Source organism: Pseudopipra pipra, chromosome 6, assembly GCF_036250125.1.
Source record: "Pseudopipra pipra isolate bDixPip1 chromosome 6, bDixPip1.hap1, whole genome shotgun sequence".
Lineage (NCBI taxonomy): Eukaryota > Metazoa > Chordata > Aves > Passeriformes > Pipridae > Pseudopipra > Pseudopipra pipra.
In genome coordinates, this window is record NC_087554.1 from 50,340,339 (window position 1) to 50,357,514 (window position 17,176).

At 34.9% G+C, this 17,176-nt stretch overlaps 1 protein-coding gene across 6 annotated transcripts in view; it reads right to left on the bottom strand.

The window, feature by feature from the left end:
- Positions 1 to 17,176, bottom strand: part of DICER1 (dicer 1, ribonuclease III) — an 82,108-nt gene that overhangs the window by 47,746 nt on the left and 17,186 nt on the right. For 4 of the 6 annotated variants that reach the window (XM_064659072.1, XM_064659070.1, XM_064659068.1 and 1 more), the window contains 10 exons: positions 16,750 to 16,815; positions 15,753 to 15,853; positions 11,458 to 11,610; positions 9,154 to 9,346; positions 8,094 to 8,256; positions 7,551 to 7,681; positions 6,333 to 6,467; positions 5,401 to 5,561; positions 3,929 to 4,097; positions 1,451 to 1,923 (listed from right to left, as the gene is read on the bottom strand). In XM_064659072.1, coding sequence (XP_064515142.1) covers positions 1,451 to 1,923; positions 3,929 to 4,097; positions 5,401 to 5,561; positions 6,333 to 6,467; positions 7,551 to 7,681; positions 8,094 to 8,256; positions 9,154 to 9,297 — 1,376 coding nt within the window. In that variant the 5' untranslated portion in view covers positions 9,298 to 9,346; positions 11,458 to 11,610; positions 15,753 to 15,853; positions 16,750 to 16,815. Of the gene's footprint in view, positions 1 to 1,450; positions 1,924 to 3,928; positions 4,098 to 5,400; positions 5,562 to 6,332; positions 6,468 to 7,550; positions 7,682 to 8,093; positions 8,257 to 9,153; positions 9,347 to 10,309; positions 10,333 to 11,457; positions 11,611 to 15,752; positions 15,854 to 16,749; positions 16,816 to 17,176 lie in introns of those variants that run through there. The other 2 variants (XM_064659067.1, XM_064659069.1) reach the window with 2 other exon arrangements.

The window sequence follows — 17,176 nt, forward strand, 5'->3', positions numbered from 1 at the left end:
TAGTGAGGTTCTCCACTGAAGGCTTCCAGTCTTAACTCCAACAGCTCAGGTCTGATGGTCAACCATGTATTCTGAGATCATGTATTACATGAGGTGAAGGAGCATTTTGAGAGTCTGGTGGCTAGCTTTGAGAAGGGGACAAAAAGTTACATACAGTTTTATATTTTGCAGCCAATAACCTCAACCCAAGGTGAGGTTAAAAATGTCAGAATTTGGTTACCTATTTCATCTAGATATCATATTCTGTCAGGTTCAACAGCAGTTAGGATACTGTATAGTGTATAAATCACTGTCTACAAGAACATACAGTGGAAAACCAGTATGATTTAAATCATATTCATAACTTAACAGAGAAGAATAAAGTTTTCCCAGTTCTGTTCATTCCATGCAGGGCAATGAAATACTCATTTCAGCTCAGCAAAAATGTTATCAGATTCTGTTAATGTTATTTCTTCAGCAGTTATTAACAGAATATGTTCATTTCACTGAACAGCTTAGTTTGCCTCATATTTGCAGATTTATGTGAACATACTTGAAAATGTAAAAAAAGGCAAAGAGAAAAGATAAAGTTGAGAAAACGCACATAGGCAAGTTGGCAGATCAAAGAGTATGTTATTCATTCAAACTATTGACTTGGGCAAAAATGTATCAACGCAGGGGTCAGATTCAGAGGTATCCAGAACGCAAGGAACACCTCGCACAGGACATTTATTACACTATCTGAGAAACCTACTGAAAAACAAAATCAGGATAGAGGAATAAATCACGTAATTCATAGTTTGTGGCAAAGAGCATTTAACAATTAAGTGTCATATATAACTAACACGAAGCACATTCAGGAACACGAACTGATAAGGAACTAGAGTATTGCAAATTGGCAAATACTCACAGGTTCATATTTTTCTTGGTGGAGACTGTAAGAAAGCACTCAGTATTTGACTGAATAGGCATTTTACAAACACCAACTCTGAACGCAGTACTGGTAAATCTTAAGAGATATTTGTGCAAGGGTGAATTTGGTTTTCTGTAGACTTGGATCATATAATACTATGATTTAGTAGGGTAATGGTAAAATTTCCAGAAGTATTGCACTCAGTAAGCTAGAGAAGTTTCCAACATCCATTGCAAATATAAATTTAAAGACTGATTAAGACAGAACAGTACATGCCTATTTTAGAGGTTCCATACAGTATTTCACATTTTGCCTTCTAAAGGAATGAAATTACAAACTCAGGTTTGAAACAAGCCCTTGAGTACAATTTTCAAAGACACATGCTCTTCCCATCCACTCCACCTGCTGTACATAGATCCAGAATGATCTCCTAAACCAACTTTATAGATAGAGTTCTGAAAATACAAGGTAATCCCCTACATATTCATGATATTATCCTGGCAGCTGATTCTGCCTTTTTTCTTCAGAATATTTTTTTTTAAAAATAAAAAGCTTTACCTATTTAGAACAACCGCTGTGTATCTTCTTTCCACAAAAATAATTCCACATAAAATATTAGTAAAGGGAGATGGGAAATTAGTCTCTGGCTTCTCTTTCTCCTCAATTTCTTCATCCTCATCATCATCTTCAGAATCACTCCAAGATACATAATTATCCTGGTTCCTATTGTTATACCATTCAACACTTTCAAACTGCTGCCGTTCATATGGTTTGTATTTGCGCAAGATTTCAAGCAGCTTTATTACTTTTGGGGTCACAAATTTCAGGTCAAGTGAGGCAGGCGAGAAGTGCTCTTCACAGAGTGCATGTATTTTCCTTAGGAAAGTGTCTGTAAACAATAAAAATTTCCTGTGCAGCTCCTCTTGTTCATGTTTGATATACTTCTGCAGCTCTCTCACCATCATCCCAGCTACCTTATCTGCACACCAGGGTCCCAGAACAACCAACACAGCTCGACAGTCTGACAATATCTACAACAAATGAATTCAAATATCAGTTCAAAGAGTACATTCATGAACTATTCATTTAAGACTAGGAGCTTTTTTCTCTTACAGCACAATCTTTGTAAGAATTATGACAATTGTTTTGTTATAAAAATATGCTGAAGTCTGTTTTTGTTATTTACATGACCTTGGGAACTTTGGTGTTTCTAATGGAGCAAGTTCCCCCTTCCTCTTAAATTACCATCAATCAAATTCAAACTCTGTACATTTCTGAATCTCAAGAAAACCCCAAGCTTAGTCAATATTTTGCAATTTTGTGGAACTGTAATTTGAAATTTACCCTAAGATAATTATACTAATAAGAAGAATACTTCTTCAGGCAGCTAGATAAACAAAGCAGAAATTCTTATCCTTTATATATAACACAGAACTTATAAAATAAACACTTTACTGGGCATTTTTACTTTATTTATTACTGATAGCTGGCAGCGTTTCAAAAGTGTATAACCAGAAAGTTGTACATTGGCCTTAGCAAGTCTACCCTTTCAAAGGAAAAACAAAACACAGTGGTTTGTGTGTGAGTGGAATAGGAAAAAGAGAGAACTATACCCTATTCAGAGAAAACAGCATAGGCACTTGAGTACCATCATCTTATCTGATGGTCTTTTAAAAAGATTCATTTGGATGTCCTATATTACAACATAAGAACTAAAATTCAACTGTAACAGTCAGGATGATAGTTGCTGCTTTAATTTTCCTTTCTTCCTCCCTTCTGTGACAAAGCAAAGAACTGGCTATCATCTTTATCCTCTGTGAAGTCTGTTAGCTGTAGGACTTAAAGGCAAAATTATCTAAAGTAATTGCAACTACATATAGAGGCTGTACACTCTCCAGTGCCAAGACAAAAAGCACCTCAGGCTGAAACTCATTTCTTTTTCCTAATATGGATGCCTCCATCTTCTAGGAGAGCTACTGGATCAGAAAACAAGCACAGAGGGTTAAAGCTTTAGAAATCTATCAGCTAATCCACTCTCCTGGACTCTGCAAGTCATGGAGACTGCCTTCAGCCAGCATTCCTTATATATTTTAGCCTAGTACATTTTAAGTTTAGCACAAAAGTAATCAGGACTTCCATTTCCCATGCAGCTGTGCTAGGCTGCCTTATGTACCATCTTTACCTCTGGCTTAAATAGTATTTTATGGACCAGCATCAAAGTCCTCAGTTTCCAAGAATGTTAAAGGAAACTTTAATACTTTGGTCTGAAGAAAAAAATACATTTTCCACCTTTCTCATGGACTATTATGGGAATGTGACTCACTAGTGACTTCTTGTTCAAAGACTTATACACCTACATAGTTGTAACTTGGGAAGCAATTCCAAACCACAAAGCCCAAGTGGGGGAAAAAAACCATGCGTGGACCCCAGGCATGACAGGTCCCTGCTCAATACACCACACCTTTTGGATTATACTCTGCCATCTGGCATGACAACATAGGGGCAAACACAGAGAAAGCCAGGGGCAAGCTTGAGATTCAAATTCCATCCCAGAGGTGTGGCACTAGTCCAGTGTTGTTCTAAGATAAACTGAAGACACTGTACATCTATGGCTGGAATTTTTGCCTGAATTCTTCCTATCAACTCTTAATACAACTGGATACAGTCAAAATACTTCCTTAGGCATTATTTCCTCTTCTATACTGAATTATTCAGAGGTCAAAGGAGATTGTGAAGATATCAAATTTTTGACTTCAGAGATGAGGACCCACAACATCAGGGTGCAGAATTGTTTCAGTGCTTTAAGCAAATCTGAATTTCAAACCAGATGAAGTTCTAATCAATGGCTAACATTCAAGTCCCACTCATTTATGAAAAGACCTGCACTGTTAGTGAATCCAACAATCAGAAGTCTTTTGGCTCAGACAGTCTAGGATGTCTGGGTTAGGAGGTTTCAGTAATGTAACATACATGGCAAAGAAAAACAGTTGTAAGATTCCTATTTCCCAGGTTTCTCACATAGCTTGATATCCTTACCTGCTTAGAAATTAAGGTAGAATCTCTTTCTTTTGAATGTACAGATATGTTGCAGTCATTTAGAAAAGCAAGTGCTTCATCCAATTCCTTTAATAATCTTCCATACAACCCACTTTTGTCAGTATATGGTCCACAGTCTACAACAATCTCACATGGCTGAGAAGCATATCTTAATGAGGGCAAAGAACAAGTTAAATAAACACAGCTTCTGAAAGTCACAGCTTTTTCACCCTCTTAAGGTTACACATCAAATACAACAGCAACATGACATGTATTCAAGAGCATTTCTTTCCCCACCATGAATTACTAATGATTAGTAGTTATACAGCTAAATACTTTAGTAGAGAAAAACCTCCACCACCCCAAATATTGAACTACTTCATTCTAAAATACTGTTCGTCCTAATACACTCCTAAAAAGGAGGTTAATATTGCTATCCTCATTTCAAATATTGCAGAATTCAAGGTAAAATAAACTGAATTTCCTTGACCACCATCTTCATTTGTTTTTCCAAAGTGTTCTCTCTTCATATGCAAAACAAAACCAATCCACATACTGTAAATTTATGTCTATATATCTATGTTTACACAAGTAAAATACTCTTGAATAGCAGTGAAATTTTCTTAAAAGCTAATGGTTCACATCACACAAGTTCAGAAAAATGCATTTAAAACATTCACACACACACACATCTGTTCCAGAACATGAAAAAACCACTTTAAAAACTTTGTCTGAAACTCAACAATGCAGTACAGCTGGTGCAAGAAAATAAGATACATGGAAATCACCCTAATTTTCCCCTACAAAAAGTCATTACACTATCACTGCCTTTATTTTAAATAACATTCACAGGATTCTAGATTCTGTAACTCACTTCCACTGCTACTTAAGTATTTACCACTTCCTCTCATCTCTCTCTGCCTTTCATCAGCCCTTAAAATCCAGGCTACTCATTCAGGGGGAAAAAAAAAAAAAAAGAAAAAAAAGAAAAAAAGGCAACTTCTCCATATTAAAAACATATTGTACTGTGGATGTTGCAACATTTTTCTAAATAGAAACATTATGGCATACACTGGATATGAACCAGTTACACTCCAAACATAAGAGTGCATTTTGCAAGTTCAGAAATGTTTAATGGAATGTGAATTTTTAAGGTTGGTGGTGTGTTGGGTTTTTTTTGGTTGCTTTGGGTTGGTTTTTTTTTCCTTGAGGTTCTTTTCAGTTGTTTTAATGTCTTTTTTGACTTTTTTTGGTTTTGTTTTTTTAACAACTACAGAAAATCTCTGAATATCAAGGCCAATCAGCCTTTGTACTCAAAAAGCCATTGAACATTCCATCTCTGCCCTAAATAGAAGTAGTGGCATCACATACACACAAACTTTTCTAAAATTTAAAAGAGTAAATATTGCTACTGGTTTATTCCAAAATGAACATGCAAGCATCAATTTAACAGCTCTAATTATAGAACACACCTGTCTAAGACCACCAAATCAGTTGCAGTTTCAGCATTGCTCTTTAAAATTTTCTCCAGTTTCTGGATCTTCTCCTCTAACTCAGCAGGATCACATTTCCCATTTAAAATGGAAGCTGTTAATCCCAAAATTCGTGGACATGATGGATAATCCTCACAGATCTGTGAAGTAAAATCAAATTCCTTAGGACATTTATCCTGAAAACCTACTATCAAGTTAGCAAACTGCAAACTTAAGATGCTTAGGCTGGAAATTTTTATTTCAATACCAGGTGTTGCAAAAGGAACCAAACCTCGAATTAATATTTTCTCTTCTACTGACTGGAAGTTAAACTAAAAACTGAACAACATTTAACAGCCATCATATTTAAAGGTAAATATTTACAGTGTAGAAAAAAATATAAACAGTTAGCATTATACAAAATATTCTTGTGACACAATATATATCATATAAAAAGGCACATGCATTTGAAGAGAGATTTGAAAATACAGTTATTATGCCTTTTGCTTACAAGCCAAATATCACATGGAGCCAAAAATATTCTGGAAAGAGTCCTAGAAACATCTCTAGAAATCAGTATTTTAAAAATAATAAAAATTTATTAGTACATACCATTCCTGAACTCAAATATTTTATCAATGAATTAAAAAAATTCCCCTAATTCCATAAATTCAGCTTCGCTGTTAATGCCAGATTTTTCTTTAATCCCCACTATAAAATACGGTAAATACATTATTTTTCTATCTTTTAATACCACTGAAGTCTTAACTCATTGCAGTAATTTCACAGTATCAGAACATGCTAACATACAGTTCCACCTATATTTTTTCTTGGTAGAAAAAGTTGCCTTAAATGGTTCCCAATTCCCCAGCCCTCCCACCAACTTCTCCTTCTCAACCAAGTATTAAAACATTCAAGCAGTGGAAGCCCACCTTCATAATTTCACGGTATGGATGATCCTGGATTGCAAGATGGCACTCATCAAACACCAGAAGATTAATATTAGACAGGGATAAATACTCATTTCTCAGAACAGTCAAAGCAATGTGACATGTCATAACCAGAACCTAGATTGAAAGGAAAAAAGCACGTGTCAGTACAAGAAAAGTATCAGCTGTCTTAGACCAAGGTGAAGGAGGAAAGCCTTCTGCAGGTCTTGTTACACAACATTAGCAAATATCAATGCCTACTCATCTACCTACACCAGGTAAGGACAAAAGAGAATAAAACATTCTCTACAGGAGAGAATAATCTGTCTGAAGGGGTTTATATATATAGATTATATATATTCACATGCCTAGAAAAAACAATACAACAGACAATATCAACACCAGCAGCCAGACTACACAGAACAAATATCATTAAATTCATAAGTTAGTGTCCCTTATGTGTCCCATCATCATGTCTCTGGCAAGAAAGACAGTTCTTCATAAGCCTCCAACCATTTGCAGCTGTAACAAAACCAGGATGTTATCACAATTCTTTCAAAAGAAAAACTTATTTCTTGTACACTGACACAGATAAAAATCTTGATAAAATTATGCACAAGTTTTACACTAACTTTGAACTCCACTTTCTCCTGTCAGAGTTACTCAGACATATTTCATAGACCACTATTAACTGCCAGAGAGAAAAATCCAGAAATTAGAAATATTTGCATTCCTGCAAGATACGTAGGTCACCTTAAAAAAAAAAAAAATGAAAAAAAGAACCACCAAGGAAATTGTTACATTAAAGCTAATGGTTTTCCATCTATAAAGACAAGTACACAGAAATAGTGTACTTAAAAAAGCAGGAATAAAATGTCAATGTTCTGCATCCCCAGAGAACATTCAATTTTATCATATTTTTAACCTAATATTTAACAAAATTTTAATGGCATTTAAGGTATAGCATGCACACTCAAAATATCTTCTTAAATCATCATCATGAACTACAGGTCCAGGAGACTGAAAACAAAAGACTAAAAGGACAGCTTTTTAAAAGCAACCTCATAATGCCTACATGTTTTGTCTCAAAATTAATACACAAATACTACCAACATGCTGCATTTCTTTTAGAAAAAACTGAACGTATAATTGGAAGAAATCAATTCTGACCCAGCCTAACCCACTGTACATTTAGCTTATAGTTTATACTTAATACATTACCTGATGCTTAGAGAATTCCTGACTCCACTTCTCTTTTGTCCATGATTCAGTTATCTCTAAACTTGAATACTCTCCCACTTTAAGGTCTGAATGTGTCCTGACAGCTGACACTTGTTGAGCAACTTGATTTGCTTAAGAAAAAAAAAAAAAATCTCATTCACATAAAGGTCTTTCCATACATTGATTTTCAAGATGTGTGTCATATTACCTAGCACTAGGTTTTATAACAGGATCTTTATCTTAGACTAATGTTAAACCAGGTGTACATGGCAACTGCCTTTATGCAAAACCACATCAAGGAAACAGATCGGTAACTAAATTGCACTTCAGATTCAATGTCTTAACTTTAAACTAGCAAACAAAACACGCAATATATACTAAAAGTTTATATTAAAGTGATTATAAACAAAAGATTAAAGGTATCACATCCTTGCTGTTGAAGACTTTATGCAAAAGTTTCTCCCAGTTTTGCTATCAGACAACATCTGTTCCAGAATATTCCATGGAATTACTAGCAGTGTGTTTAGGAACTTTTTGTCTTACCAGAGTTGACCAAGAACACAGTTCTTTTTCCATTTTTGTTGAAATCTCCCCTGATCTGATAGGACAGCTCTTTAGTGAGTAGTACTGCAATAAAAGTCTTCCCTGAGCCAGTGTTTAAGCAGACTATTGTATTATGATCCAAAGCTGCTTCAAGCAGTTCAACCTAGGTTTAAAAAATAATAATGTCCTTACTTGCAGCAATGCAGTGAAAAAGCTGACAAAAAAATAACACAAGTGATAAATAAACTATAGACAAGTCAGTAATACCTCGATCCTGAGATCTTTACACTGCCACAGAATTAACATTTCTCTTTCATAACAATGTACTGTTACAATCTTTAAAAAATATTAACACACTATATATAGTCCAGCTTCTAAATCTAAAATCCTTCAGTGCCACAATTTGTTCTCAGGTAGCTTTCTAACTGTATCTTTTTAATAGATGATTCTGCTACTAGATACATTGTGTGAAGAAGCTACAGCTTTTCAATCTAATTGCATATACCAATGCAGCCAAATAAGCAAGTACACCAGCTCAAGGTGATTGAAGCTCCTCAGTAATACTAACAAAATGCTGGCTTTCGGGCACCTCTGCAGTGAAACTCTAGAACCCAGAAACAGTTTATGTTAAAGTGAAAAACAAGGTAACCTGAAGAGGTTTCTGACTTTACAGAGCTGCTTTGACCTGTCTGTAAACCAAAAACCAAAATTTACTACATAGACGACATAAGATAGGGGAAGGAGACATGATGTGTCCATACAGTTGAGAGTCACAGTTTACTCTGTTTGTCCGTAACAGCATTCTGCAGAGCAGGAGAATACTCAGCTTAAATGTTGTTCTGCTCATTAAAGAAAACTGAGAAGAGGGAATGGGAATATAACAAATGTAGAGCAAAGTCAAACTAAAGAATTAACTCCCAACACGTGGAGTTGAGAGAGACATGCTTAGGCAGTGTGCAACACTGCACATTCTCCACCTGCTCAGGTTCTTTTTCCATTAAATTAATGGATTTAATTGTACTTTTTTTAAACATTACTCTATTAGTACTATCACTAGTACCTGATATTTTCTTGGCGTGTAAATGTTATCATGAATTGCTTCTTGTTGCCATGGTAGTCCAAAAAATGGACCCATTGGGGAGGAAGCAGGGGTCATGAGCTGCAGTCCCGCCATGCTGAGGGATTGCAAAGCAGGGCTTTTCATTCATTCATCCAGTGTTTCTTTCATTGCATTTTTGTTCCAGCCCAGCCTACTATAAGAAGAAAAAGAAACAGCATTAGATACAGTTGCAATCCCAAAAAAGAAGAGAAAATTTATTATAAGAAAAGGACATTACTTGATTTTACTAACCAAAGTTGTTGTTCTCATACGATTTTCAGCAAAAAACATTGATTTTAAATTTACAGGCACTCTTCCAGTTGAAGATGTGTGTTTAACAAAGTACAACAGAAATTCAAAAGAAGCTGTACTTTACAGGGCAAAGTTCATTCCAGGCATTTGGATTTACACACATACATTTTAATATAAAGTTCCATTTCTGTTCTCACAATCTCATTTAAAATATCTTGAAGAAAAAATTTTAAAAAGTAAAGCTGTCTTAGCTTTACTTCAGGAAAGAAAAACATTGATTTTCTACAGCATAGGCATAAGTATCAGATTTTCCATTTTTCTTTCCAACCAAAAAGTCCCTGTGACCAGTTAAAGCCTTTACACGCACGCAAGCACGAATTTTATTCTAACTGGCAGGAAAAGAACAGAAACTACACAAGAACTTCAGTATTTTCAAATAACACATCCTGATAAGGTTATCTTTTTAAGGAACTGGCAGAAGCATTATAAATAATTGCTGATGACTCCGATAAGGACTAATGGAGACCTGGATCCATATCAGGTTAACCACCAATTTCCTGAAAGATACTCTAATTGATAAACAAACAAAACATTCAGAACTTCATGGCAATTATGCATTGGAAAACACTTTCCTACTAAGGCTATGAAGTCGTCATCACCAGAGGGGCTTAAAAAAATTTGCTACTTGTTAGGAATCATCAAGGTAAAAAACAGGAGATAAAGCTTTGTCTCATTTCTTTCCAAAGTGTCAGAGAAAGCCCAGAAGGACATTGTGGTTAAGGTGAACTAACATTATACATCAAGTTCCATCATAAAGAATTATTTATCTTTTGAAAACAAACATTCAGTAGCAAAAGCTACTTACTGAAAAAGGTAAATGTAACTTCTTAGGGTTTTTTTTCAGTTGCTTTGGAATCAATCTCCAAACTCATGCAAACCTTTTCATTTACTTTTTCAGTCCTGTAACCTAAGCTACCATTTCAGCCTGAATATTTCAGATTACCTAAACAGATAAAATCAGTCAATATGATATTGCTTTATTTAGCTGCAAACAGAAAACAACACAGCCTACACACATCATAAAATAAGTAAAGTCATTTATTCATTTCAGTTGTAATAAAAAAAAAAAATAAAACAAAACTCCAGCAGATTTTCAGATTGTTTCTATACATTTCAAAAAATGCATACACACGCACACAGGTTCTGTTCTAATAATTCAACAAGTAACTTTATAGAGTGTTCTAATCTGGCACAACTAAAGATGTTCTGGTTCATTCCCTCTTTGGAACTAGTGGTTTCGTGGCTGTTCCTCCACTGGGACTCCAAAGTTCTGGGTCATGGGAGACAACAGGCAGGAGAGATACATTATCACAGAACAGTTTATTTGTTATACAGTTTCATGTAGCAATCTGATCATCCCTGACATTCTGATCTACTGAGCATTCTCACACCAAGTGTACTTGATGTTAATCAACGTGTGACTGATCAGCTTAAATCAGTCACGTGGCAAGGACAGCAGCATGATACACAATCTTCCCCAGCCACTAGTAGAAAGCATTGAGAAATTCTGGGCACAGCTAACCTTTAGAGAAGCTTTTGTATGAATTGGCAGCTTAGATGCATGAGAGCAGGGAAGAAGGGAGAAAATGTAGGGAAAGGTGTGTCATCCCCAACACCTCCTTCTCCAAGCTTATAGACAAAGCTCTCCTTTAATATATCTAGCTTCTCTTTTCATATTCCAAGGAGTTTAGCACTAGTTGACAACACACTCAAAAAAATCCTTAGAATCATAGAATGGTTTGGGTTGGAAGAGAACTTAAAGATCATCTAGTACCAACCCCTCTCTTGTGTTTGTCATGATTACAATATTTCATTGAAATGGTCTCAAGCATGCTTCTCTACTTACATAAGCAACTTGTGAAAAAAACCCTAATGTTTGATTTGTGTAAAAAGAGGTCTCATCACTGTCATAATAATTTCTAGAAGGGACCAGGAAAAAAAAAAACAACAAACCTTTTCCATAGTAAAAGCTGAAGCTGTTTCCTCAATCATTCTTCTATGTAAGCCCAGTCACTTCAGTTTTATAAATCACTTTAGATGAGCAGCACCTCTTCTTTGTTTACTGTTCCACCTATGTTGTGTTTCTTTTTCAAATGGTAACTACAACTTTGAGAACATATAAAACAGCTCTATAACATCACCAGGAGGGAATTAAGAGAAGAAAACCAACCTTATTTTGAAAGGCTGCTAATAAAAAACAACATAGGATCCAATATGACAAATAATTCTATCTCCTTTGCTACACATTTCGTAACAGTATACCAGGTTAGCTACCCTGCTGCAAGAAGCAAGGGAATTTAGACTTACCTAGAGTTCCAGCTTGATCTGGAAAAGCTGTGAAACAACATATACTCTAAACTACAATTTCGGTTTCTGTGTACCTTCATGAAAAACCTGCCCCAAAGTACAATCATGTCACTGAGATCAAAAAAGCATTCTCAAAAAAACTTTTGAAGTGCAAAGGAAGAAGTATACGCACATTCATAACAGCATTGCGTGCCACTGTAACCATAGCAGAGCTGAGCTCACATAAGGCTGAACACACTTGAAATATCATATAGTGGGAAGGAATTTGAGCTAATTCAGGTAAAGAAAAAAAGTTATCCTCCCTAAACCATCACTGTTACTTTCTGCTGTAATAAAGTTTCCTAGTCCTGGCCTTCATTTCTATGATTTGTACTGGAAGTATATAAGATCTGACAAGATCAATGTCAACATTATTATGGGAGTAAGCCAATAATTGTATCATTCTAAGTTTCTATTTCAATAGCAAGGAAGAATATCAAGTTCTTCAATAAAAGAAAAATACTACAGGACCATCTACAAATAAAAAGCAAAAAAACGCATCTACTTGAAGAACAGATTTTAAATTGAAAACATCTGAGATGTAAGTACATGTGTTCCGAATCTGTGGACAGAAATCGACTGAACATGAGCTAACTGAAACTAGCTAACAGTGAAGTAGAAAAAAAACCTTAAACTAGTCCTGCTCAGCCAGCTTTGAGCAATAAATATACTTGCTATGATGTTCCATCTTTGTCCACTACATTATTTTGAAAATTAATAGAATAAGAAACTGTAAGAACTTGCTGAAGCTGAATTTGGAGGGAGAAACACCTGAAACAAATCTTGCTTCCTGGGGCTTTAGACTAATTACAGGAGCTTTAGACAGTCACAGAAACTTGATAAGGCAGCACAGTGCCCAAGCTTATCTGTTCTACTAAAAGAACAGTGACCATCAATCTTGACAGTTTTAAGAGCAGAATTAACAACTTGATGTCCTTACTTTAATGCACATTTATGTGAACAGACAGTGAACTGCAAAGCTAGAACTCACCCCTTTAAAGAACTTTATTTCAGAAGGGTATTCAAGGTTGGGAATGAACAGTCAATAACATGTAACAGCAGTTTCTTCCAGCCTTCAATAATTCTAGAACTATATGTGTAGGTTTTTCAGCCACATGACTGTATCCAACTTGAAGCTACCCTTGGTGCACAAAAAATTCAAGGTTTGCTGCACTAAGGAATACAAGCCACACCAGCCAGGGCTCTCACTCAGAGTAAGACATCCTGAATCTAGTTCTGCTCAGAGGACAGTTTAAAACATTTATGGAATGACACTGAAGTAGACAGAGAAGAGACCAGAGTCTCAGGGATGCATCTTTCAAGTTTTTACCACCATTTGCATGCATAGTTTGTGTTATATTCATACCAAGTTAAGAAGTTCTTACTGCCATATGCAATGTATTTCATTTGCTTTCTAGACTGATTTGTTAATTTGTGCCCAATATAATTCTCATGATACAGAAATTATTTCCAATGCTTTAGGTTTTCGTCTTTTCCAGGAATGTCTAAATTATTCTCTAAAAACACTTTCAGCATCAGCCAAAAAAGCCTCAAGAGGCTTTTTTAAGTGAATAAATAATTCACTTATTCAAAGGAAATAAACCACAACTATAAAAAAAAATTAATAGAATCATATTCTCTTACATGAACACCTGAAAAGTCTGAAAGCAGTTTCTTAATAGCAATTTCTACATTCAAGTGCTACATGAAACATTAACTTGCTGAATTTTCTAACAAATAGAATTCTTACTTGGGTAAGGGAGAACCAAGTAGAAAGAAAAATGCAAAATATTACAAATATAAAATACATAGTACAAAATTAATGTAAATGTTCATTTACAAAATGTAAATAATGTCACTGAGTGTGTTCCACATCAACGTACACTGTAAGAATTCAGTGGTAAGAACTGTTTTTGCCCAGGTGAGGGTGCAGATTTCTACATTATCTGGTTTTTAAACCTCCTTTAAAAGTACACTTTTTACAAGGATTTGACTTTTGCTGTGATATTCCAAAAACATTATAAAAGCATATTTTTTGAATATTACTCCCGTCATTTGAGTTCTCCTATGTGAACTTAAAAATCCCAACCCAAACACCCCCAGTTTTATTTGGAAAAAAAAGGCCCAAAACTCAAACATCAAACAACTGTCAAATAATATTATTCAATAAGATGAATCAGAAATTTCTTACATTATGCTGTCTTTAACACAGAACGCAGCTGTAGAAGACACTCCTTATCTCTTATCCTTCAAATATCTTTATCATGTGCATCATCTAACAGCAATTTTTATACTTGGTCTTAGAATATTCTTAAACGAAAAAAAAGGTATTTCAGATGTGTTCCCTTTCAAGAAGGACAAACAAAACTCAAATGTAAGCATTCCTGTAAGGACCATCTTCCCTGGTTTCACTAGCTCAATCATCAATATTCCTTGTGAAAGTTTATTTCGAACTAGAAGAATTTTATTTGTTCTATTTTTCTGGTACAGAACTGTCTAACAGCACAAGCAGAACACTGGCCTCTAATAGCCTACCCAAGGCATACTAAAGCAGTAAAGTCTGCTTTCTGTTGTTCAGGAAAGTTTCATTAAAGAGCTTATTAATAAAGATTACATTGAGGATCTACATTTGGATGGGCTGCTTCCAAAGCATTTCTACAAGCAATACAACAGTTAACAGCTGGAATTCCTGGCACGCTCCTCCTAAACGTCTGTTTACAGGAGAGAAATGGAATATAACATGATGCTTTGCAGACTCAGAAAATTGCACAAACTCTTAAGTCCTTCATCTAGTGTTCAGTCACCAGTATGACCAAACCTGGATTTGATGCAAAAAGCCCAATAAACACTTTCTGTTGCAATTAGTCTGGCTCTACCAACAAGACACCATTCACACAACAGCTGTGCTGCTGTACACTGGAACAGTCTCTATGGCAAAAGAATTACAAGAATTACAGTGCTATTTATCAGCATAACATGCACGGGCTGGAGGGCATTTACCAGTAAAGCAGTGCAAAGTGAAAAAAAAATCAGGGCTGTAGTGACACCAGTGCATGAGGCATTGAGAATAAACATTCTCCTTTAAAGAATATAGACATGCAGCCAGATTCTGGAACAAACTTTCATTTTTTAAAACGCTGTGTATAAATCCTAACAATGCAGTTGCCTAATCAGTGGTGTAGAACCAGCGCAGACTCCTTTTCTTTTACCTCCTTAACACAGAGGACAAAACATAAAACATGAAGGAAATGGTACCTAAGACATGAGGCAAAGTGAGGAATAGCTAGAACAGGAAACTAGATACATTTCTGTCTACTCTACATTTTCAAACCACAGGTCCATTTTTCTGCTGTGTAGCTTTAATTGGAAAGCCTCTTTTCATATTTTTGACAAATTCATAATTCTAACTGAAGCATACTTTTGAAACTAAGATATTAACAATTTGTCATTTTCTTTCCTCACCATCTCCCTTCTATCTCCTACTGGGAACAACATATAAATCCAATTATAACTCTAACCTTTTGTATCACCCCTCTCCTCACCCTTTTTTTTTTTTAAGTGATTGTATTCACCAACACAACCATACTGGAATATAAAATCCATAAGAAATACCTAAATGCCCAGACATCCTTTTAAAAAACTGAATAGATTTCTAATCATATTCAGCTTCAGAAGAAATATCACAGCATGTGTTTCATGACAAACATCTTTATCTATGCTACTGGATAAAATGAAGTAGCTACTTTCATTATTCTTTCCAAGGAAATTCACAGTAAATTTCTGTAACCTCACACAGAAGTTACATTAATCTATGGTTCTGAAGTAGCTTTAAATACAAAATAGAGCACAGCACAGTGATACATCAAAACCTGGTTCTTGCACACTACAAAGCACAGTCTTACCGTTTTAATTTCCGCAGCCTCTGTGTTTATGCTTCCTGAACTGCATTTTGACATCATGATATCAGCTTGTAGATTAATCACATAATTTGCAAGCTTCGGCTCTTAAAAACAACAACAACAACAAAGAACTATGAACTATAAAAATTATTTGAAAAGGGAACTATGACAGCAGGGTTAATTGTGGTAATTCAGTTGCATACAAACATTTAAATGTGTTGAGCCAACACTACAATTGGCTGACAGAAATCAATTATTAAGTTCACTTTGAACATGAATTGTTTTAGTTTACTACTAGAAACTAAAATTTTAAAAAGAGTGATATAGAAGATAATTTTTGGTAGCTTAAATGTGCATGTACTTCCCTAATCCTATTTACAGGTTACTATTATTAATAACAGGTTCATATGAGAAATACAGTAGTTTACTATGGTCTGTAAAATTGTACTGCTTTTTCCATGCACATGCACTTTGATTTCACTTAAGCTAAACATTAAAAAAATTAAATCAGAATTCAAACTTCCTTAAATTATTTCAATTTGTAGCTGCAAGTAGTACAGTCAACTCATGAAAAAACAACAACCATTTCTTCTTATTACATTAGCACGTGTTTATTTAATAAAAGTAAAAATATTGTGCATTTAAGATGGTGATTTAGACATAAAACTCTGAAAGATTTCATGACTCATTCATGACAGTGAATTTCTACAAACATTAGTCAAATAAATATATTTTTACATGTAATATAAAAATATAACTTAAAGCAAAAATACCATATATATGCAGATCCAAAGTGTTCTTAAAAATCTAAAATAAAAAATTTACACAATATATACACCTAAAAGTATGAGTTTCCCCAGACCTGAAAAGAGAAAATTTTTAAATCAATACTGAAAACTTAAATGCAAAATGGATCTTGATGAAAATTTCTACTCCAATCAGTTCCACAAAGTTAACAAGGAGGACACTCCCAAGATTACTTCAGTATGTTCATTTTTACCTCAAATGCTGATGCTGAGCTTTTCCAGAGTCTCCAAGGCTGTAATTTTGTTTCACCCTAGGTAACCTAAAAGGCAATATAAAGAGAGAGCATTTTAACATGAACTGCCATAAAAATCAATTGTGCCATGTGGTAGTCTGCTTTCTTGCATTTTAATATTTAGCTCTGTAGCAAGAACACATGGTCCTTCAAAATCTAATTATCATATGTCCTTTTCTGGCTAGGGATACAGACAGCGTCTGAAAGATCAGCCTTAAGTGCTCAGGAGATATTTGCATGTTTTGTTTTATCTGCTAAAGTAATTGCAAGCTGAGGCCAAATAGATTTACAGCTTTCCTCCCCTGTGCTCCCTCTACATATTTCACCTAACACAGTAAAGAAATCTACAAGAAAATTATCATTCAACACATTTAAAAGCAAATTCTGA